The sequence below is a fragment of the Belonocnema kinseyi genome, chromosome 5 (genome assembly GCF_010883055.1).
Source record: "Belonocnema kinseyi isolate 2016_QV_RU_SX_M_011 chromosome 5, B_treatae_v1, whole genome shotgun sequence".
NCBI classification, from domain to species: domain Eukaryota; kingdom Metazoa; phylum Arthropoda; class Insecta; order Hymenoptera; family Cynipidae; genus Belonocnema; species Belonocnema kinseyi.
The window spans coordinates 2449570-2471939 of record NC_046661.1 but is presented as its reverse complement, the minus strand read 5'-3'; the positions used below and the strand labels follow the sequence as shown (position 1 = coordinate 2471939).

Genomic DNA, 22370 nt, shown 5'->3' with positions numbered 1-22370 from the left:
CCCCCCCCATGCCATGGTTCTCTGCAGCGATGAAGCCTAAGCTAAGCTCAGTGCGCAACTTCAGACAACGCTGTTCCGCTCCTTGTCTATTAGAGTCTCAGAGTCTCGGGCACATTCAATAAAATCAAAAATGGTTTACAGTCTATGGAACACTGGTCGGTGAACGATCAGTAAACGACTTTTGTAAGTAAGCAGTTAAAAATGTAAAACTTCAACAAACAAACAAATTTTGAAATTGGTGATCTCAGAATCAGATATTCGAAATCTATTTTTTTTATTCTTGGCATATGTAATTAGTTTGAAGAAGTTTGAAATTTGAACAGTTTTATTTAAGCAATAATATTATTGCTTGCCAAATTTTGATCTTATTTATCCAAATTATGAAATCAATCAATTTATATGTAATTGTAAAAAATTGCAGATTCTAAATATATTATTTTTAAAGTGTGCACTGAAAAGTTAAAAAATGGTTAAATTTCTTCACTTTGGCCTGTTTATGAACAAGGGTAGCCCGCTGGAGAGGATCAGTCAACGTAAGAATGGCGATAAATTACCATAAAATCGGCTAATGGGCTAATAAAATTTCTTGTTTATAGAGTTTAAACATTTTTCTGAGTTTCAATTTTTTTGCAGGCTTGGATGTAAAGAAGGTCTTTTAAATCTTTTGCGGATTCGTTTACATTATTATTCCCTGAGAGATGATTAATGTTTAATTCATCCCTAATTTATGAAAAAAGTGTTAACACCTTTGTAAACAGGAAAAGATTTTGAAAATGTGTGGAGTTTTTTTAGCACCTAAATAAAATAGAAAAAAGTGGGCATGCAACCGAATATGCTATAAGATTACATACCTCACAACATGATATTATATGCATCAACCCTGCCGTATTAACTGACACCTATAGGGTCGGGAGGGGACCTTCTGTATACGTGAATTGGGTTGAAAATCTTATCGTGTGAAATGGAATGTGCTCAATTAGGAGTGTTTATATCTGCGCAAGTGAGCTTTAATTTAAAAATTTGATCATTTTACTGAGACGTGCAAATTTGGGAGGGTTACTACCTGTAAATGTCGAACTGTTATTTAAAAATCTGACCGTATTAAATGGCAGAGAGCCCCCCCCCCCCCAAGATAGTTCTTTCGAGTATTGTCACCGCGCTACGACTATATATGAGAGACAAAGTCCCCACGAAATCATTATTAAAGTGTACTAAATTTTCGTTTTATAGATATCCTTGATATTTTTTAAAGTAAGAAATATATTTCTTTATTCCAATCGACGCCTACATCCATCTCTTGGTATTAAAGAGAATCAGTGGAAACTCGAAGAAACCAGAGTCTCTTTTAATTTTAATCAGTACATAACCTACAAATTCAGTAGATGTTCTTCTTTCGGCGGCCTTCCCCTCCACACCACGGGTTCCCCGCTCTATCATTCCTTTTTACGCACGTATAATAAAAAATAGTGTGAACAACTCTTGCGGGGCCAACAATTACCCCCACTTGTTGCTCAATATACTATTTCAAGTGTTTCTCAGTACAGGTCCTTAAACAGATAGACAGCAGAAAATCATGCACTCAATCCCCAAAAACTAGAAAATTTTGTCTTCTTCTTGCAAACGTCCAAAACATCTGGCAATTGTATTGTATTTTAGTGAAAATAGTGGGTCCACGAACCGCTAGGCAGTACAAAATCATACGAGTCTTTATTTTTTAACATTTTCAATTTCAAGAATAAATTTGCTACATCCGTTGTCATGATACCAGACTATGATTTCCGTTGGTTTTAAATTAAAAATAGATGATATGAAAATTTTCAAAGGGTAGAAAATGATACATGAAAAATGTCATCCACTTTCGGACTATCAACAAGGTAAAGGGATTTTCGTAAAATCGAGAGCTGATTAAAATTTTTCTGCCCCAGAAAACCCACGCATTGACACAATTTCATCAAAATCGTTAGGCTCATTTTAAAGATCAAGCTTACAAGTATTGCGCATTTAGTATAATAGTAGATTTTGCATTAAAGAATTAATACGCTTTAAAAAATTCATTCACTGATGTTGAAATTTGTTATCATAAAGAAATTCCGCTATTTTAATTTATAAAGTGTGATTGATGAAATTTGATTATTGAGACATTTAAACATGCTAATGAGCAGTGAGCACGTTAATGGATCCTACTCTGACAATTTAGTTATTTAATATTAAAATTAAATTCTTTGCAGATAAAAATTTTTTATTCTGAAATAAACATACATTTCTTACGACCTATGCCTTTTTATTATAGATAATTAGTTATACTGCCCCGCAAAAAGTCAAGTAAATTCAGATTCAACATTCAGGCGGCTTGAACGACTTTACTCTGTGGACCTTTCTGCGTGGAATTGATCTTATCGCCGAGCGAAAGAGCCATTCCTTGACTTTTTGCTCTGATGCGAATGTGCCCGACGACTGGAGCATCTGGTTTGTTGAGCGGCTTCTCGATTGATAAATTGGCCAGAGCGTCTTCACCGAAAATAGACTTTGCATACATGTTTGCTGCCATAAAGCCACATTGTCCTGAAAGAGCCTGTAAAAAAAATATATTTATCAATTAGACTATAAGTTCGTCACTGTTAAAGAAAAAATTCCAATCATAGACGTACTCTCCGATATATACTCTATCATTTTTGTTAGAAAAGAATATTACTTTGCATCTAATTTTACATGAAAATAACTTATAATGGCACGACGCGCTTCGCACGAGATTGCAGCGCTCCGTTTGCTTTGTTAAAAAATCGGCCAATCCTCATAGGCAGCTAATTTAGTAAATGCATTCAATAATGAACAAAACAAGTAAATAGAGTCATCCGCAAAAATTTTGTTTGCCTTGCGAATAATTTTTTGTATAAACTTTGAATCCCAAAGAATATAAATGTGATATTAAAAATTGATTTTACTTATTTAATAATTTATAATAATTTACTAAAAAGTGGAAAATATCTATAAAAAATGTCGATTTTTTAAATCAAATATGTGGCGACCTCATGGCTTGAAACGCGTGGTGTGACGTAACGCGCCTTCGAAGCCGAAGAAAATACATTGTCAATTTTATAAAATTAATCTAAATAGTTAATCATTAACGTTACACAGTATACTTAGATACGCGAAAGCTAGTTCAGATAATTTGCCAAAAAAACTAATTAAATGTAAGTTTTTATTGTAAGAATGCTTGAGTTCAATGAAGCTAATCATTTTTTGAATAAAATGTATCATCTATAATATAATTCTAACAGATTTGACAACAAGATTGTTCCATATCAATGTATATCGTAAGTTAAATCATAAAAAATAATCTTTTATCTTTGGCCTCATAATCAGTATTTCGTCTAGCAGAATTTAGCAGGTAATATAGGTTCAATACAAAGGGGCATACTATGTATAGAGTTTTTAATTTTTTTCATCTGTGGGCAATTTTCCCAAGTGTGATTCAGTATCCAAGTAAGTGCTTGGTTGGTTGTTGAACTGTGCTTACTGACTTCTGATTCATGAAGTCCCGAACGTTCACGATGGGATTCATATCTTTAGAATTTACCGTCAGCGAGAACACAAGTCCCTTAAAAGTAATTACAATAAATGACAAAAATAATGTGAAAATTGTCATTTTTTCGCTTTGGCCTAATAATACGGCAATGCACTGTATAATATGGACTATGTTATATAGTAATTACAAATCATAAAAGTGTTTAATTAATAATGAAGTGAGAAATATGGACTGAGAAGTAAACGTCAATTTTTTTCTTTGCCAATAACATTATGGAATGGCTGCTGAGTGACAAATACTATAAAATAGTAATAACATTCTGCGCTTCCAGTGGGCGAAGAGTGAATTGTGTTTAACGCTCATTTGCTGCATACAAATGTGTCTTATGACTAGACAGGATATGTTTTAAATAAAGTGAATAAAATATTTCATTTATTTATTTTTTAAAACTGAAATAAAAAAATATATGTAACATTATTTCTGAATGTAATAATTGATTTCCATTTTTTTCACAGATCGATCCTAGACGAAATGCACATGAGGAAATGCAGATTGAATTGGTGCATTTTATCGCGAAGCAATATTTCTTCCCCGAATTTTAATTAATAAAGTTTTTAGCGAGTTTTTCTATTTTAGAAAATATTTTTTCTAGATGTCATCTCAAAGTTTCCTTTCATTAAACACTGAAATAAATTAGAGACTCGCTGAGGATAGGAGTCGATCAGGGATAAATGTAGAAGCGAAATTTTTATTCCAATTTTTTTTTAATTATTCTTTTTTCGAAATTGCTATTTCTGGATCGGATTTCCAAATTGAAATTTGATCAGTTCCTAAAATTAATTTCAAGTTATTTTGATGGCATAGGTGTTCGAAAAAATAGGTGTATTCTAGAAGGGTTAAGCGTTTTCTTGAACATGATGCTTTCCTGAGCGCCACATATTAAGAGAACTGCTGTTAATGTTATGTGTGTCATTGCTAGAGTTACATGGGATGCTGCAACGCGAGCCTTAGAATTGGTTTACCCCAAGCTTGTTGCGCTTGCATCGAATGGCGACCTCCCCTTTTCGCAAATTCGGTTGATTCTGCCTTTAGCATTCCGTATAGACTGCAGTACCGGTCTCTGAGAGAAACCCTAGGATGTCAAGATTGCACTCTCTTTTCTGTTCTACTCTATAAGGCTCTATGATCACACAGAAGTGCTAAACGGAGAAGAAGAGGTAAAGGAGTGGGATGCGAAGCAGAAAGCTCAGGGCTAGGACAGAGTAGACTGGCTTGGTTTCCGAGTTCAATCGCATGCGGGGAACACGGCAGAGCTATCAGCAATCTCTGAGGCCTGATTATTTTGATAAATCTTGAGAGGAGCTTCTATTTGAGATTGAAATCGACAATGAGTCTGAGTGGATTTTTAGGAATTCAGGTGATCCACAGGCTTCCTTTAAGGGCTTTGTTACGGTCGCTCAGTCAGTTACAGTGTTCTTGTTTTCGGATGTTGCCTGGTCAAGCGGGGATTTTCTGGGATTAGGTGGCGGGTGAATGTGCAAGATGGGTGCGTTATCTAAACTTCAAGTTGCAGATTGAACTTCAGTGAGGTATTTGAGTTTTTGTGCAACTGCCTAGGAATATATAAGGATGAGGAGGGTTGAAGAAAGGTGGTACTTCGATCACATTGAATGTCAGCCCCTAAGATAATGGTATCGGGGTTTGTGATCAGTGAGGCTTTACCCGAATGTATTCACCTGACTGATAACCGGCCAAATTTGTACAGGAAACCATTTCCAGAGGATCGATTTGAACCTTCCAGCTGAATGCAATTAAGGATTTGAGTTCAAGAACCTGCTTCATTTAATTCACGAATAGCCACTGCTCACCCCATGGCTGCTTGATTTGTTCGGCTTCTTCTCACGTAATTTCTTGGATCTTCCGGTAGAAATTATCGATCAATTATCTGATTTTTGAGCCTGATAAGGAATGTTTCCGTGCATCTGGAGGCTTTTATAAGGGCAGGAATATTATTAATATTATTTAGAGTTTTGAGGTGTAATAAGCATTTGGCCTTGGCACATGCAACGTTTTTTTCCATATCCATCCATATTACCGTATACTGAGATCAACCTGTAATCGACATATGCTTGGAGAGAAGAACACGAGCAATAAGCAGCCCGTTTGACCTATTGTATCGAAATATCCAGATGAATACCATAACCTACCAAACTTAAGTCAAGAAATTTCTTATTATAATCAGGCCTGAGATTGTATGGAGAACATTGAGGCCCGGTCTACCAACCTTTTTCAGGTCATAATACATTTTTGTATAATTCTTTGAATCTGACTGTATCATTTTAAAGAGCGTTAAACATTATATTAATTTATTAATATTAATAAACAGTAGTTGAGAATATTCATTCAGAAAGTAAAACTTTTTTATGCATATAACCCTCCCTCAGACATCTACCAAGAGACTGACCACCATTTTTTTTTACAATTTTAGGCCTGCTTGAAATTCAATGATTGCACTACCTAGTTATTACACACTGGTGACAGAAATAGACAGAATTATTCGTTTAATATAATTTATATTATAAACCACAAACAAAATCATTTAAAATTCTTGAGAATTTTCTAACTCTGGCTGTAAAATAGGGGATGCCTTCTCTGTCATATATATTTTGAATGGTCAGCGCCAGTATTGTAAACTTGTAAGATATTTCTTGACGCCACCACTTGTCAAACAGCCCTTTCCATCTTGCTCAGCGGCTTCAGAAATTTGCCTTTTACATAAGTGTTCGATAAAAAATCTCAAACTTTTTGGTAACGATCAACATCCGCATTTCTAATGAACTGTACAACCAAGAAAACACAGAAAACTCAAAATAAAAAACAAACCTTTTCTGGTGTTAAGCAGCGCATATTTGTTGACTTAAGAAGGTGAGCCAGGTAATCTCGTAGATCGGAAAGGGTCGTGTTCACCGAAACCTTATTCTCCCACTCAAATTCTGCCCACATTTGTCGAAATTCTGCATCGGTACATGTTGCTGGAACGATGTAATCCATTATATCGATGTGAATATCGTTTAAAACGACTACACATCTATCTGATCCTGCACCAAAGACGTCGTACACTAAAAAGTAAGAACAAAATCTGAGTGCATGTTTTTCTAAATGAGAAGATTTTTAATATTCTGCATTTTGTATATTAAAGACATTCACAAACAAACGCCCAACGACGCACTAAACTAAAGTGGGCCGAACAGCCTGTTGAAAAAATAGATATAAAGTCTTACAGTTTTATGTTATTAAAACCTGTCGCATTGTAAGAAACTTTCTTAACCACCAGGAAGTGAGCGACTAAAAACACGTGGATTGGCAGATAGCATCGTATTAAATTAACTTTTAACATCCTCATTTCATCCATCACTTGACTAAGTCCCTGCTTATGATGAAAAACTGGGTTCTCCCGAGTAAAAGTTAGAGAAAAATAATAATAGGCTTGTTGAGTTTTTAATTAAATTACATTAACACGGTACGTCAAGCGTGGTTCAAGAAAGACGTGGCGCTCTGAATAAATAATTGAATTTAATGCACTATAAATAAAATAATTATATATAGCGAAGTTTACTAGCCGTCATAAAAGTCTTTTTGAAAGAAGTTTTTGTTAGAAATCGTTAGTCTAAGCACTTATTTCAATTGGTAAAATAAACATTTAACCTGCACAATCATTGTTAATAAAATAGATCAATGATACAGCAGTTTTATAAAATATTAAACAAAGGTTTTATTTTTCCTGGAAAAGGAAAAAAAATTAATTAATAAAGTCTCATACCAATATTTCCAAAAATGATGCCATTTTCTGTAGAGGCCACCTTAACGTTTGCTTTGATACTCGCAAAATCTCGAGGAGCAAGCACGATGGGTTGAGGTCTTTCTACAAGTTTCAGGTCACCCATCGTGGCCAATTCAAGCGTACAATTTTGCAGAGTATCTTCACTCTGATTAACGATTAGAACATCAAGAACGATATCATATTGGTTCACATGTACAAGAGCCTCGGCATAAACGGGATCTGAGAAACCCGTAAGCTGGGTTACTTTACTAAGGGCGCTGGGGACAGAAACTTCGCCAGCTCCGCCAGGCTTTCCTGCTACTGCAGCACTCAAACTTTGTTCAAAAACGTCTCCTGCACCACCAGTCAAGTCCGATCCACGAGTTAATTGAAGGAATGGAATTGCATCATCTACTTGTACGATGTTTCCAGGCTTCTCCTTCGCCTGAAACATGAGTAAAAGATTTTTCTTTCTATGTTGGGAATTATTAACTGATAGAAATTTTTACCAAGGCAAAACAAAAACACAATTTTACGAATTTATCCTTCTAGCAATGTAAAAACTTGTTCAATTGCTACATTCAACAGACCAACATTAGTTGAACATTAGTTGAAGCCGCTGATTCGAATTCGGCGCGGCGACGTGATCTACTACAGGCCTGCACAGAGAAAATCCGAAAAGATTACAAAAGATTACAGCTGATAATGAACAAATTGAACCAAATTAATTTATAAACTAAACTGAGATGGATTGAAAAGAAAATCGGAAATCCGCATAGATTACACTTGATAATGTCCAAGTTGAACCGAATTGACACAGGGACCTAGTTCGCGATCTGGAAAGCTCAATTGAAAAATCCGCACTGCTAAGAATTCAAAACGATCTCGAAAATAGGGATAGTTTAAAATTAACTCAGTAATTATAATAGATAAAAGTTTAATGATGTTTCAAATCCGGCCAGTAAATTAATGCAGTACATGATTCTGAGAAAAAGGCGATGTTAGTTGCTATTCTAATCCTTAAAGGAATGCATTATTTTTATCAAAGTAAATATCATCATTCGGAGTAGTTAATCCCTTCACTGCGCGTGACGTTTATATACACCTCATGGGTTTAAAAAATGTCGACCTCTCTACAAACGTTTGAATAAGTCAGTGAAAACCCGTTTAATAATGAACCTACTGCACTGCAAAGATAGTTTCATTTGCGAATAAATTCTCTGTACATCACACCATCATACACTAATTATCAATAAAGTTACAGTTGCGTGAAGGTACAGCTACACGGTTAACAGTGTCAATTTCACGACAGGGAACTTTTACTTACTAAATTTTGTTGAGAAATCAGTAGAAACGGGGTAGCTTACAGAGTTAATTGTAGAGGAGGACCTTAATTCAGCTCTAAATGGTGATAGAAAGCTCAGCCAAAGCTTGAAATAAATAAACTAATTGAAATAATACAATAACATACGAAACAAAGTTTTGAATCTATTAAATAATTTGCTATTAGTACTTATTTTTTCTTCGTTTTTTTTTCTTTCCGAGCGCATAAAAGGAGTCATCTGTATCAGTGTCAGTCGATGGTCACTATTCGGCACTTGCCCGCAGCTACCTGGTGACCAGGTTGCGCTCGTATTGATTTTTAGGCTTCTGGAAGACTTGTTAATTGGGACTGAATGGGAGAGTCTCAATGAAATCACTGAAGCAGACAGTTATGGTTGGGTATATTGCCTGCATCAGTTGCTCTCGCCGCCCCCAAAGAGACATAAAAAAACGTAGAAAAAATCATTTCTAATAGCGAATTATTTAATAATTTTGAAATCTAATTTCGTGCCTCACTGTATTTGAATTTTTTCACTTGTTTCAAGCTTTGGCTGAGCTTTCTATCAGAATTTGGAGCTGAGATAAGGTCCTCCTATATAATTAACTCTATAAGTTACAATTATTTAATTTTTAAAATTTTTATGACACCTACATTTACAGAAAATGTCAAAGAATTGGCCTGATTGTTTGTCCATTTTCCACTGATTTTTCAACACATTATAACAAGTCAAAGTATGCGGTCGGTAGATTGACGCCGCTGATCGTGTTTTTTACCTTCTGCCAACTGTAACTTTATTTATAATAAGTGTATGACAGTGTCATGAGTAGAAAATTTGTTCGCATTTGTTCGGATTTCATTGAAAATTGGTACTAACGGGTTATTTGGGTCTCCGAATCTAAATCTGAAATCAGAATTCCAAATGTCAAAATAGTGGAACGAAATTAAGTAAAATATGCCGATTTTCATGAAACTTGGTATATTGATGATTTTTAGGTCTTTAAATCTTTTTTATTCATAATGTGTCCCCTAAGTATTTAGATAACCTTCGTTTTTTACATGACCATCTACAAAATTTATATCATCTTACCTTTACTATTTGCAATATTCATAACTATTTAAATCTATTCTTATATCTCCTTGCTTCAACATTATTCTCGCACTATTTTACTGTCGGAAGAGTAAGCCAGCTATCGAAGCGAGGGAACGAGCGAGTGAGAGCGAGTGAGAGCGACTTCCGTTTCCTTTTTCTTCACTTTCACTTATCTTCTGTCTCATGCTCATTTTGCCATTTTTCCACTTTAATTGTTTCTCCTTCGTCGCTCTCGTCCCCTCCAAATGCTTCATCCACTTCTCACCCATTCCATCCTCCCCTAGAAACTTTACCATAATCTCTTGCCAGCTTCCCCTATCTTCCATTCCTCTCCTTAAATCCTTCCCATACACGGTCCCATGTTTCCTCCTCCCATTCACATATTCTGCACTTTCTGTTCTCTGACTTTTACTAATATATCCCCTCCCTTACCTCCTTTCCCAATCTAAATTTTGCTATTCTGGTCCATCTGCTCTCACCCCATCCCTTTTCTAAATACCCTGGTACTCCTTCCTTTCTTATCTTTTTATACTATTCATTATATATTGATTCCTCAATCATTCCTCACCGTTCCGTTAATTGTCTTTTCCTGTCACTTAAATCCAATTTTTTATAGCTCACTCCATTCCTCTCTCATATATCTCTTTCACTTAAAAACTCCCTTCTTTCTTCTTCCCACCTTGTTAGTTCCACCTCCCTCCTTCTACTTTCTTCTACCCATCCCTTAACTTCGTCTCAAATTGCCATGCCCTATTGCTTGCTCTAGTACTTAATTCATCCTTTTGCACTTCTTCTCTCACCATATATCCCGGTGTCCTTCAGTCTACCTCTAACATCCACCTTATATACCTTTCTTGTAAACTCTCAATCTTTTTCCTTCTCTTCCATCCCGCATTTTTGCTCCATAACTTAATATCCGTCATACCAGCGTTTCAAATAACAACATTCTCTTTCTCCCATCTTTCTTAAACCCTTTTTTCCCTATTACCCATACCTGTTTCATTACCCTTGCTGCTTTTATCATGTCTCTTATATGAGCTCTATCATCTCCATTAGTTTGCAAGGTATATCCCAAATATTTAAATTCCTTTACTGCTTCTAACTTTACCCCCCTCCATCTTCTAGTCCATTCTTTCTTTCCTCCTCCTCCTTTTCTAAACCTCATTATCTTTGTCTTTTCTACATTTAAATTCAACTTTTTCCATTTAATTATTTCCCCGGTCCAGCAATTAGGTCCGCCATCCTTTCTTCATCCTCTGCCATCAACACTATATCGTCCGCGTATGTCAGCGTATATATATTATCTTCTCCCATCCTAACTGTATCTCGACTCTGGCCAAGGATTAATTGCCCCTTTCTCTCCTTTAATCTTTTTATTTATCAGATAATTCAGAACATATATGTTCCCTATATTCTTTAATTTTCCAAACCTCTGGCCACCCCTCTCCTCTCCATGTATATTAGACATTATCCATGCCCATTCCTTTAGTTCCGTTCCCCATGTTTCGAGATTTCAGTTGGAATCTCATCTATAACGGGTTCCTTTCCATTTTTCATCATTCCCAAGACCTTGTCTTTTATTCTTGACTTTTATTCCCTTCCTCTTTCTTTTGATCACACAACTCAGTATAATCCTTTCTTCTCCTCTATTCTTCCCCACTACTTTGATCTTTTCTCCATTTTTTAAATTCCTTTCTCAACATCTTCTTATCTTTACAATCCTCATCACATCCACCTCTATCACTATTCTTTATAAACTTCTTTTTTTCTTGTGCATACTACTCCTGTTTTTATTTCTCCTATCATTTTTTACAACTCCTCGTCCACATTTTCCTCCCATTTTGATATTTCTGACCTTGCCTCTAAACTGTTGTTTTCCCTCCATTGGCCAATCCCCTTCTTCAGCTCTTCTACCTTTGCTTCCTTCTTATCAACATTGCTATTACTTTTTTCTTCCTCTACTGCCACTATTAAGGGAAAGTGATCCGAATCCATATAATCTCCTACCTCCAGTTTTTTGACCTTCTCTCTAACCTATTCGTCCACTATCACATAATCAATTACCGTTCCACTTTCTCCTCCTGAGTGTGTATATTCTCCTTTCTTATCTTCCTCTATATTTCCGTTAAAGATAAACCAACTCAACTGTTCTAAGCTCTTTAAAAATTTCTTTCCCTCCCCATTCAGTACCTTATCTTTAGATTTTCTTCCTCTCTCTCTCCTCCCCATTCCCTTCTCTTTTTCCTATTGTCGCATTGAAATCCCCACCTATTATAAGGCTTATCTCGTCCTTATTATCTTCCATCATTTTTATCATATCCTCTGCTTTCTCCTGCATATCACCGTTCACATAAACCCCCACTATCTTCCACTTCTCTTCTCTCATCTTTACCTCTTCTACTATTAATCCTTCTTTCTGTTCTTTTATCTGTTTATTATCCTTCGTTACAAATTCGTTCCTCAATCTCATAACCCTTCCTGCCAAAACTTGCCATTTGTAACCTCTCGGTAACTTTCCCCTTACTCTTTCCCATCCGTTTTCATCCAGCCACGTCTTCGTCATTACTACTACATCCCACTGTGTGAAATCCCTCATAGACTCCGTATCCTTTCTCTCCAACCCTGCTATATTCTAGTAACATATCCTCCATTCTTTCCTACACACTTTTGTCGTCTCTTTTTGCTTCTTACTATTTCTTATTTTCCTACCTCTCGTTCCTTTCTCTCTTAGTTTCCCGGCACCTTATTTCTTACTATATCTTCCCTTCCTTTGTCCCAATCCCACCATACTCCATATAGCTGTATTCTACCATACCTAACCCTCGTTCTTTTTTCCTTACTTCTTTTTTCTTCCGATATTTTCCTTAAGTTATACTGCATATTTCTTTCTGCCCATGTCAAATCATCCTCTATTCTCTCCGAGCTTCCATATAATAACCTCTTCTTTTTCATCACGATCCTCTTCATCTCGCCCCATCTAATCTTAGACCCATTATCACTATATTTCTTTTTCTTTCATCTCTTTCGTTCATTTCTTATCTTCTTTCTATTTCCCTTATACTTTCCCTCTTATTACTCACACTCTCCCCTACTCCAACCTTCCGTTTTGCTTTTTCAATATTCACTATCCTTCTTTCCAAATGTTCTACCTTTTCATTACGGTGATCCTGTTTTCCTAATCTTTTTTCTAAAGCCTACATCCTTTTTTCCAAATTTTCCCTAACCCCTTTCCATTTTCGCACCTCTTTTCTATGTTCCGCCATTTCTTTCCTAATTCCCGTTTTATTTTCTCTCCTCTTTCCTCCTGCCTTTTTTTTGTTCATCTGTATTACCTCTATTATTATTTCACGCATTTGCTCTAACTTTAACTTTGCAACTATCTCTCTTCCTATTTGTAAACGGTTAAATTGAGCTAAGAATATCCACCCTCAGTCTCTCCTTCTCCAACGTTTCTCTATATTGACCCCTGTTCTTGTGACTTCTCTGCTTGCACAATCCTTTCTCGCCTGAATCCATCAAAAACGTGAACTGCGTACTGCGTAGCTACTGTCAATTTAGCGCTACCTCACCCTGCCACCGTGATTTCTTCCGTGCTAATCTCTCCTGTTTCAAAACCCCGCTACTCACGCTAACAAACCAACCTCTCAACCTACAAAAAACAGCCTCAATCTCCTAAAATACTACATAACTGTTCACTTTAATTTTTTCCAACATACAAACCCTCACTCACATACTCTTCCCACCAACTCACCTTAAATTCCACTGCAAACTCACTATAATTAGCACCACTTAATTACCACCACCTAAAACTTTCACGCCGGAGTGATATTTCGAAAATTCAGAATTACTGATCCTTTATGGCGAACCAATCAGCAATTACGAACATTCAAATTTTGACCTAGAATTCGTAATCAGCGTCCCTAGTAACCCGCTGGTAAAAATTCCCTTCCAAATCCGAATTTTTTAAATTTGTCCACATGTTTGGTCGCCATATTGGCTCAGCAACTACGGAAATTCGAATTTTGACATTTAATTCATATGCAGCGATTACAACAACTCCCTAATACTTATTTTCCTGCAAATTCGTCAAATCATTGGAATTTTCAAAAATCTTAGTCGCCATATTAAATCAGCCATTTTGAAATTTCGACTTATGACCCTGAAATCATATTCAGTAACCCAAATACCCTCTTATTATCAATTTTTTATGAAATCCATACAGTAGAAAGTTCCACACATTTTGGGCCCAGTTTGTGATTTCAGGTATGTACAGTAAAGGGGTTAAGGGCTACTATTATCGCCGCAAAAAATCAAGACCCCCCACTCCGCAGAAAAAAATGTAAGGAGGTTCGAATAAGAACCACACGAATCCGCTAAGTTTTCTGAATAAAATCGTTGTTTCTGTAATTTGCGTAAAAAAATTTCGTTCCGAGCTAATTAGCAAAATACAAGTAAAAATGCGGTCGCGAGGGCCATTGTTGAGACACGTTAACTTTCACATGACCCCAGAGCTAAGAATATGTTGGAAAAAATTTGAAAAAATTCTGGAGTGTCCTACAACATGTTCAGAATCCAGTAGAAACCTTAAAATTTTTAAATATTTAAAAATGTCAGTTTTGCAAGGATTTTTGTTGAATGTTTTTATTTATGGATTGAATAGAACTATCGCGCTGTTTAATGGCTTAAAATGTGTAGTAATGTACCCTTATTTATATTTCGACCACAAAACTGAATAAAAATTTTAATTTCGCGATTAAAGTCGCTCAGAATAATTCGGAGTTTAATGAGGCGAGGCGCGTGGCACAGGCGTAGAAAAAACTGTAGAAAAAAAATGTCCGTCACATTTCTCAGCCTCAGACAGCCGTTTTTTCCAGATTTTCCCACAGCTGCTGCTCGCTCAGCAGGGCCGTCTCGAAGCTTTGAGGCGGACTACGCTCTTCTCTTCTTATAGAAAATTTTCATAATATAATACAGTATCAAGCTTGCACACGAATTATCTTGTAATTTGTTTATTTAATATAGTACACTTATTTCGGTATTATAATATAATTTTGTAATGATTAGGCTGTTAATTCGCTATTGCAATATATGTAAAAGGAATAATTATTATTCTACAAAGATACGTGATTGTAAAATTTTGTTAGCAATTGCCGTTTATGAACAATTATTTTTATATACTTTTGTGCTATTATAATTTTAATCATTATTATTACTTATATATTATGTGGGTGCGATTTCATGTCAAATCATCTGAAGAACTTAAGCTTTTGTTTGTAATTTTTATTAAAATTGTAGTATTCGTTCTCGTACGTGTTAAAAGAAAAACCCTGACATGGTTTTTGAATAATTCCCAGAAATGACAGGATACTCAAAATTGAAAAATTTGGTCCTTTTTCTTTGAACTCTAATAACTTTTGTGATTTTAATACTATTAAGGTGTATTTTTTTTAATATTCGCAATATACTGCAGTTCTGACCAAAAATTTTTTGAAACAAAAAATGTCAAAACCTTCTTGAATTTTTCAAAAACGAATGTTTAAACTGAATTTCTGAAAAAGCATCCAATTATAAAAATATATAGATAGCTTACACTATCCTTTAAATAATTCAATTTACAAATTCATTTTTGAAAAATTCAAGAAGGTTTTGACATTTTCTGTTTCAAGAAATTTTTGTTCAGAACTGCACCATATTACGAATATTCAAAAAAATAAACCTTAATAGTATTAAAATCACAAAAGTTATGAAAGTTTAAAGAAAAAGACCAAATTTTTCAATTTTGAGTATCCTGTCATTTCTGGAAATTATTCAAAAATCAAGTTAGAGTTTTTCTTTCAACACCTACAAGAACAAATACTACAATTTTCATAAAAATTACAGACAGTAGCTTAAGTTCTTCACATTATTTGACATGAAATCGCACCCACATAATATATAAGTAATAATAATGATTAGAATTATAGCACAAAAATATATAAAAATAATTGTTCATAAACGGCAATTGCTAACAAAATTTTACAATCACGTATCTTTGTAGAATAATAATTATTCCTTTTACATATATTGCAATAGCGAATTAACAGCCTAATCATTACAAAATTATATTACAATACCGAAATAAGTGTACTATATTAAATAAACAAATTACAAGATAATTCGTGTACAAGCTTGATACTGTATTATATTATGAAAATTTTGTATCAGAAGAGAAGGGCGTAGTCCACCTCAAAGCTTTGAGACGGCCCTGCTGAGCGAGCAGCAGCTGTGGGAAAATCTGGAAAAAACGGCTGCCTGAGGCTGAGAAATGTGACGGACACTTTTTTTCTACAGTTTTTTCTACGCCTGTGCCACGCGCCTCGCCTCATTAAATTCCGAATTATTCTGAGCGACTTTAATCGCGAAATTAAAATTTTTATTCAGTTTTGTGGTCGAAATATAAATAAGGGTACATTACTACACATTTTAAGCCATTAAACAGCACGATAGTTCTATTCAATCCCTAAATAAAAACATTCAACAAAAATCCTTGCAAAACTGACATTTTTAAATATTTTAAAATTTTAAGGTTTCTACTGGATTCTGAACATGTTGTAGGACACTCCAGAATTTTTTCAAATTTTTTCCAACATATTCAACAATGGGCCTAGCGACCGCATTTTTACTTGTATTTTGCTAATTAGCTCGGAACGAAATTTTTTTACGCAAATGAGAGAACACCCATTTCATTAAGAAAACTTAGCGGATTTCTGTGGTTCTTATGCGAACCTCTTCACATTTTTTTCTGCGGAGTTATTGCCTTCTAAAGTGAGGGATCTTGATTTTTTGCGGCGATATTAGAGGGTCATTAATTACAAATCCGAATTAAAAATATAAAAATTCAAAATGATGAATCCAATATGGCAGACCAGATCGGTAAAAATTAAACTGATTTCACTAAAAACTGTTGCTTAGGGGCTTTTCCGGTCGTTAATTTCAAATCAGAGCTCAAAATTGACGAATACTAAGCGACGAATATAATATGGACGATCATAATCACAAATTAGCATATTTCATTAAAGATTTTTAAATGGGGTTTTTTTGGGTCGTTGATTTCTAATCCAAAATCAAAATGACGAATTTAATAAGGCATAATTAAAATTTCCTTCAGCTCGCCCATAAATAGTTTTGCTCGAAAGGCATTCTTTATTTGTAGTCTTTTTTCCAACATTAATATTTTTTTTACATTATCTATATAGACGACCCCATTTCTTATTTGAAATCAGCGATCACAGAAACCTTTGAATGCTCCAAATGATCAAATTAACTTTAATAGAAACAATACATTCGTTCAAGGATTAAAATAGCAGCCACATTAACATTTATCTCTGAATCCTGAAGTTTTATATTAATTTACAGGTCAGTGTAATTCTTGAAGTAAATTTCAACGAGGAATTCAATGGTGACCTTTATTTTGACCTTGAAGTTGACCTTTATTGCTTTTTGAAGGTCAACTGTGTTCTAAATAAATGCAACCCCCTTTTTTACATCTGCAATCGATAGAGCGGAAAATTCTACGTTCAGGTACGTACCCAAGTCATAGGTCAATTTTAACGGTCAAGGTCAGTTAGAGGTTATTTAAAATTAACATAGTTTTCCAAGAGATCAGTGTAATTCGTGCAGTAAATTTCATGGAGAAATTCATTGGTAAACTCTGTATTGATCTTGGTTACAGCGTTTTGAATATTGTAAAATGATTAGGATACCATAAGTATATAGGATATCATAAGTATAGGATATAGGATATAGGATACCATAAGTCCTATACCGTTTTCACATACGAATATTACGAATCGAAACTAAATTTACGTATTACGAGTACATACCATCTTTCGCTAAAAGATTATTATGGCGCAAGCTAAACTTTCGGAACGAGTGAGGGTATCTGTATTAATGATGCGTGGTTGGGGAGATCGAGTTCGATCTTATGATCAAGTTCGTTTGCTTTTTAATCGCACTTTTCGTAATGGAGAAAGTTTAAATCCTGTCTCAAAATCAACAATTGTAAGAACTGTGAGGCGCTTTATGAATCATGGATCTATCAAGGACCATCAGAGAACTGGTCGGCCAAAACGTGCAGGATCTGAGGAGATGCAGATGAATATAGCCCAAGCATTTGTTGAAAATCCACACCTTAGTTTACGTCGAGCTAGTGATGAGCGTGACGTTGCTTCTGAGACAGTGCGAAATATTTTAAAAAGCATTTATTTCCATCCTTACAAAGTTCATCTGGTACAAGAGCTCAATGAAAATGATCCTGATCGTCGGGTTGAATTTTGTGAAATTATGATGGACAGAATTGATAGAGATCCTCTTTTTTGTACAATACAGTATTTTCAGATGAATCTACTTTCACTTTAAAAGGTGAAGTTAACAGGCAAAATTGTAGATATTGGTCCGACACAAATCCTGATTGGATGTTGGAGAGTCACACACAATATCCACAAAAGAATAATGTTTGGGCCGGTATGTTGAATGATAAGTTGATAGGCCCTTTCTTCAACGATGGTAATCTCAATGCCCATGCCTATGAAGAGCTTCTCAGAAACCAAATTGTACCAAGAATAAGGGAGATTACAGGCGATAATTTTTAAAATATTTGGTTCCAGCAGGACGGAGCAGCGGCTCATTACGGTAAGGAGGTTCGAGCATATTTGGATACTAAGTTCCCTCAAAGGTGGATTGGAAGAAGGGATGAAATCGAGTGGCCTGTTAGATCTCCTGATCTGACGCCTCTCGACTATTTTCTTTGGGGTTATTTTAAGAGCAAAGTATACTCAACGCAACCGCAAAGCTTAGACGAATTGCAGAATCGGATTCTGCAACAGGCTACTTTGATTGATAGGGAGATGATTCTTAATGCTGTAACTCATTATTATAATCGCATGGCTTTTTGTCAAGAAGCTCAAAGTTTTCAATTCGAACATCTTCACTGAAGCGTAAGAGGCAAGGGGACTCACACTAGGGGGCCACACGCTAATCAAGCACCCCAAAGGGAACAGAATTTACTATGTCTACGTCGTTGTTTCTGGATAATGCTAAACGTAAACGTAAACTGCTTGGAAATAACCTTGAAAAAACCTTGAAGATCATCACCAAGATCAATACAGAGCTCACCAATGAATTTCTCGTTGAAATTTATTTCAGGAATTGCACTGACCTCTTGGAAAACTTTGTTAATTTCAAATAACCTCTAACTGACCTTGTAAGTTACAATTGACCTGTGACTTGGGTACGTACCTGAACGTAGAATTTTCCGCTCTATCGATTGCAGATATAAAAACAGGGGATTTCCATTTTAAAAAACAAAGTTGACCTTCAAAAAGCCATGAAGGTCAACTTCAAGGTCAAAATGAAGGTCACCATTGAATTCCTCGTTGAAATTTATTTCAGGAATGACCTTCACTTTTTTGAAAAGTATTTTACCTGAGGAAATATCCAACCGTCCCGGGACTTTTTAGACACCCTGTATATTAAACCGAAGGGCCTATGACAAAGCCACCGAACGCGTCCTCGGGTTGCGGGTAGAGGGTCCCTGTACCAAGGGTTTCTGCTGAATATGGTTACAAAAATAAATAGGCAGTCGCGGACAATTGTCCAGGGGTGGACCCGAAGGAATTAACCCCCAAGCGGAGGTGTGAAAACCGTGCCGAAAGTTGAATGGCACCTGGGTGAGGTGTCTAGAACGGTGACTCTGGGATACCGGGGGACCTCTCAGAGTACGTAGCCTTATCCTTGCATGCGGGGCTCTACAAGGATGGACGAAACCCTTTCCCTAGCTTCTCGTGGGAACAACAATGATAACACCAAATATAGTTGTAGTAAGTGCGATTCAAACCAACAGAACGCGCAGGGCTTCCGACAATGGGTCGGCCAACAATGCTAACCAATCTAGAGCTGGGGGAGCCAATGAAAATGGATTCAATGCGATGGATCGGCGGGATCTCGCGATCTTTGGGTGAACGGAGCGACTGAATCACGACTTGCTAGAGTGCTACGATGCGAGTGTGCCCCCTAAACGGGGTTACATGGCACGGCTGCATGCTCTGGGGTGCGAGAAACACCCTGAGCTATCGCACTTTTCGTAGCAACGTCTGCGAAACCATCCTAACTACTCCGAAAAAGGGGCTATGCAAGCGGAACGCCTACTCTACCACCGGAGAAACCTCAACACCAAGTTTTCTCTCAAACCTAAAGATCTGGCAGAAATGGATGACGAGCTTCGTGGACATTTTTCCGGAAAATTCGACCTCTGGGCTATCAATTATTGTGTGTGTAATGCAGCGAGAGCTTTGGCCGATGCGAACCGTAAAACAAAACCAACGGTTGATCATGAGACCATGAGATAGTATCTGACGCTAAAAGAAGTCTAGAACGGAGGGAGAGGTGGGTCCGAGAAAAGCAACAGTTTCTCTCTGACCCATCTCGACTCTTCCAAGACACTCCAGTTACTGTCGAACATCCACCCAAACCAGAGGAGGTCGAAGTATTTTGGAGAGAAGTCTACGAATTGACTCAGAAAATATAAATAGCTTCAAGGAGCTATGTGATACGCTCAGAACACCAGATGAAGAATGCCCACCCATCACTACCAAGGAGGTGAAAAAAGTATTAAGAGGGATGAAGAACTATTCCGCACCGGGACCAGATTGTATCAAAACCTTCTGGTGGAAGAAGTTTTCTTCAACCCATCAGCATTTGGTCCGTATTTTCACCTCATATTTAAAGTCGGAAGAGCAGATTCCGGAGTGACTAGTGAAAGGGCGCACAATACTCCTGCCGAAAATAGGCAACTTAGCTGACCCGAAGGATTACAGGCCAATGACTTGTCTGAACACACTTTATAAGATATTCACAGCTATCCTAAATGATAACATTGTTCGGGCAATTGAACCTGTGTGGCAAGAAATGTATGAACAACGAGGCTTAAAGAAAGGCGTAGCGGGATGTCGGAAGAACCTGCTAATCGATAGATGTGTCTGCAAAGATACAGCCTTCTAACAGCGTGACCTACCAATGGCCTGGATTGATTATCGGAAAGCTTTCGATTCGACCTCCCATAGACTTATCATCTGTCTTTTGTAAATCTTAAAGGTTCATCCGCAAATAGTTAGGTGCATAGAGAGATTGATGCCGCTTTGGAAAAACAGATTTACTATCTCATCTGGAAAAAATGGTGTGACAACTAACAAGGTCACCTTTCAGAGAGGTGTCTTTCACGGCGATACCATGAGCCCACTCCTCTCTTGCCTTACATTATTGCCACTATCTCTAGCACTTCGCCATTCCGACGGGTACTTGTGCGGCAAACCTGCAGATCGAAAGTACAAGGTCAGTCATGTATATTATATGGACGATCTTAAGATCTGTGCTAAAAACAAAGAGCAACTACATCTAGCTCTAGGGATTGTCGAACGATATACTAAGGAAATTGGAATGGAATTTTGGTTAGACAAATGCGCCAAGGTTTATTTGAAGCGAGGAAAACTTAATAGCATCCCTGAAGATCCTGAGCTCGTTGATAGAAGCGCTATACGACACATTTGCGCTGGAGAGACTTATACATACCTGGGCGTGCCACAGATCCACATTAAGGATGTTATATCTATAAAGGATACTCTCTGTAGCAGGTACAAACGTCTCATCCAGCAAATTTGGTCTTCCGAACTGTCGGCGAGGAACAAAGTATCTGCAATGAACATGCTTGCCGTCCCGGTAGTACTCTATTCATTTGGAGTAGTTCCATGGACGAAGAAAGAACTCAGATCCCTTGATATCGGGACAAGAAAGGTTATGCACATGAACAAAAGCATGCATCTTAAGCTTTCCGTTCCGCGACTGTACATCTTACGCTGTCAAGGTGGTCGCGGAATATTGAGCCTTGAATGTCTTCACAACAGGATTATTTTGCTTGCCAAATTTTAATATTTTTTATCCAAATTATGAAATCAATCAATTTATAATGTAATTATAACAAATTGCAGATTCTAAATATATTATTTTTAAAGTGCACACTGAAAAGTTAAAAAATTGTTAAATTTCTTCACTTTCGCCTGTTTATGAACAAGGGTAGCCCTCTGGAGAGGATCAGTCAACGTAAGAATGGCGATAAATTACCATAAAATAGGGTAATGGGCTAATAAAAATAGGCGGGGTGGAAGATTTTCTACGCAAAACTTAATTTCATCATAAATGTTGGTAAAAGAATAATTATGGGAAAATACTAATGATAAATCAAAGGAAAAAGTTTAATGCAAAAGTTGTTAAAACGGTTAAATTATGTTTTTTGTTATGACACAATAAAATTGGATTATCGATAAAAAATAAATTTCAATCCATTTGGTATGTATTATCGCAAAAATCTGGAAAATAAATCGAAAGAAGAAAGTGTCAAGAGATATTTTTAGCTCTGTTTTTAAAAGAAGCATTTTAATTCCTTTGACCTTTTTCATATCTGCTGTCGTTTTGTCAAAAAATGTGGATTTTCGTTTTTTGAACCAAAAAAAATTCTCCAAAGCGCGGAATGAAGGCAGACTATTATGGAGTACGATAAGAAGAGATATTTTGGATTTCC

The 22370-nt window shown here is 36.3% G+C and overlaps 1 protein-coding gene across 2 annotated transcripts in view; it reads right to left on the bottom strand.

Moving 5' to 3' along the window:
- Nucleotides 1-2221: 2221 nt before the first annotated feature.
- LOC117172318 (coatomer subunit beta) overlaps nucleotides 2222-22370 on the bottom strand; it is a 135305-nt gene continuing 115156 nt past the window's right edge. For both annotated transcript variants that reach the window (XM_033360100.1, XM_033360101.1), the window contains 3 exons: nucleotides 7347-7791; nucleotides 6410-6645; nucleotides 2222-2572 (listed from right to left, as the gene is read on the bottom strand). In XM_033360100.1, the coding sequence (XP_033215991.1) occupies nucleotides 2342-2572; nucleotides 6410-6645; nucleotides 7347-7791 (912 nt within the window). In that variant the 3' untranslated portion in view covers nucleotides 2222-2341. The remainder of the gene's footprint in view (nucleotides 2573-6409; nucleotides 6646-7346; nucleotides 7792-22370) is intronic.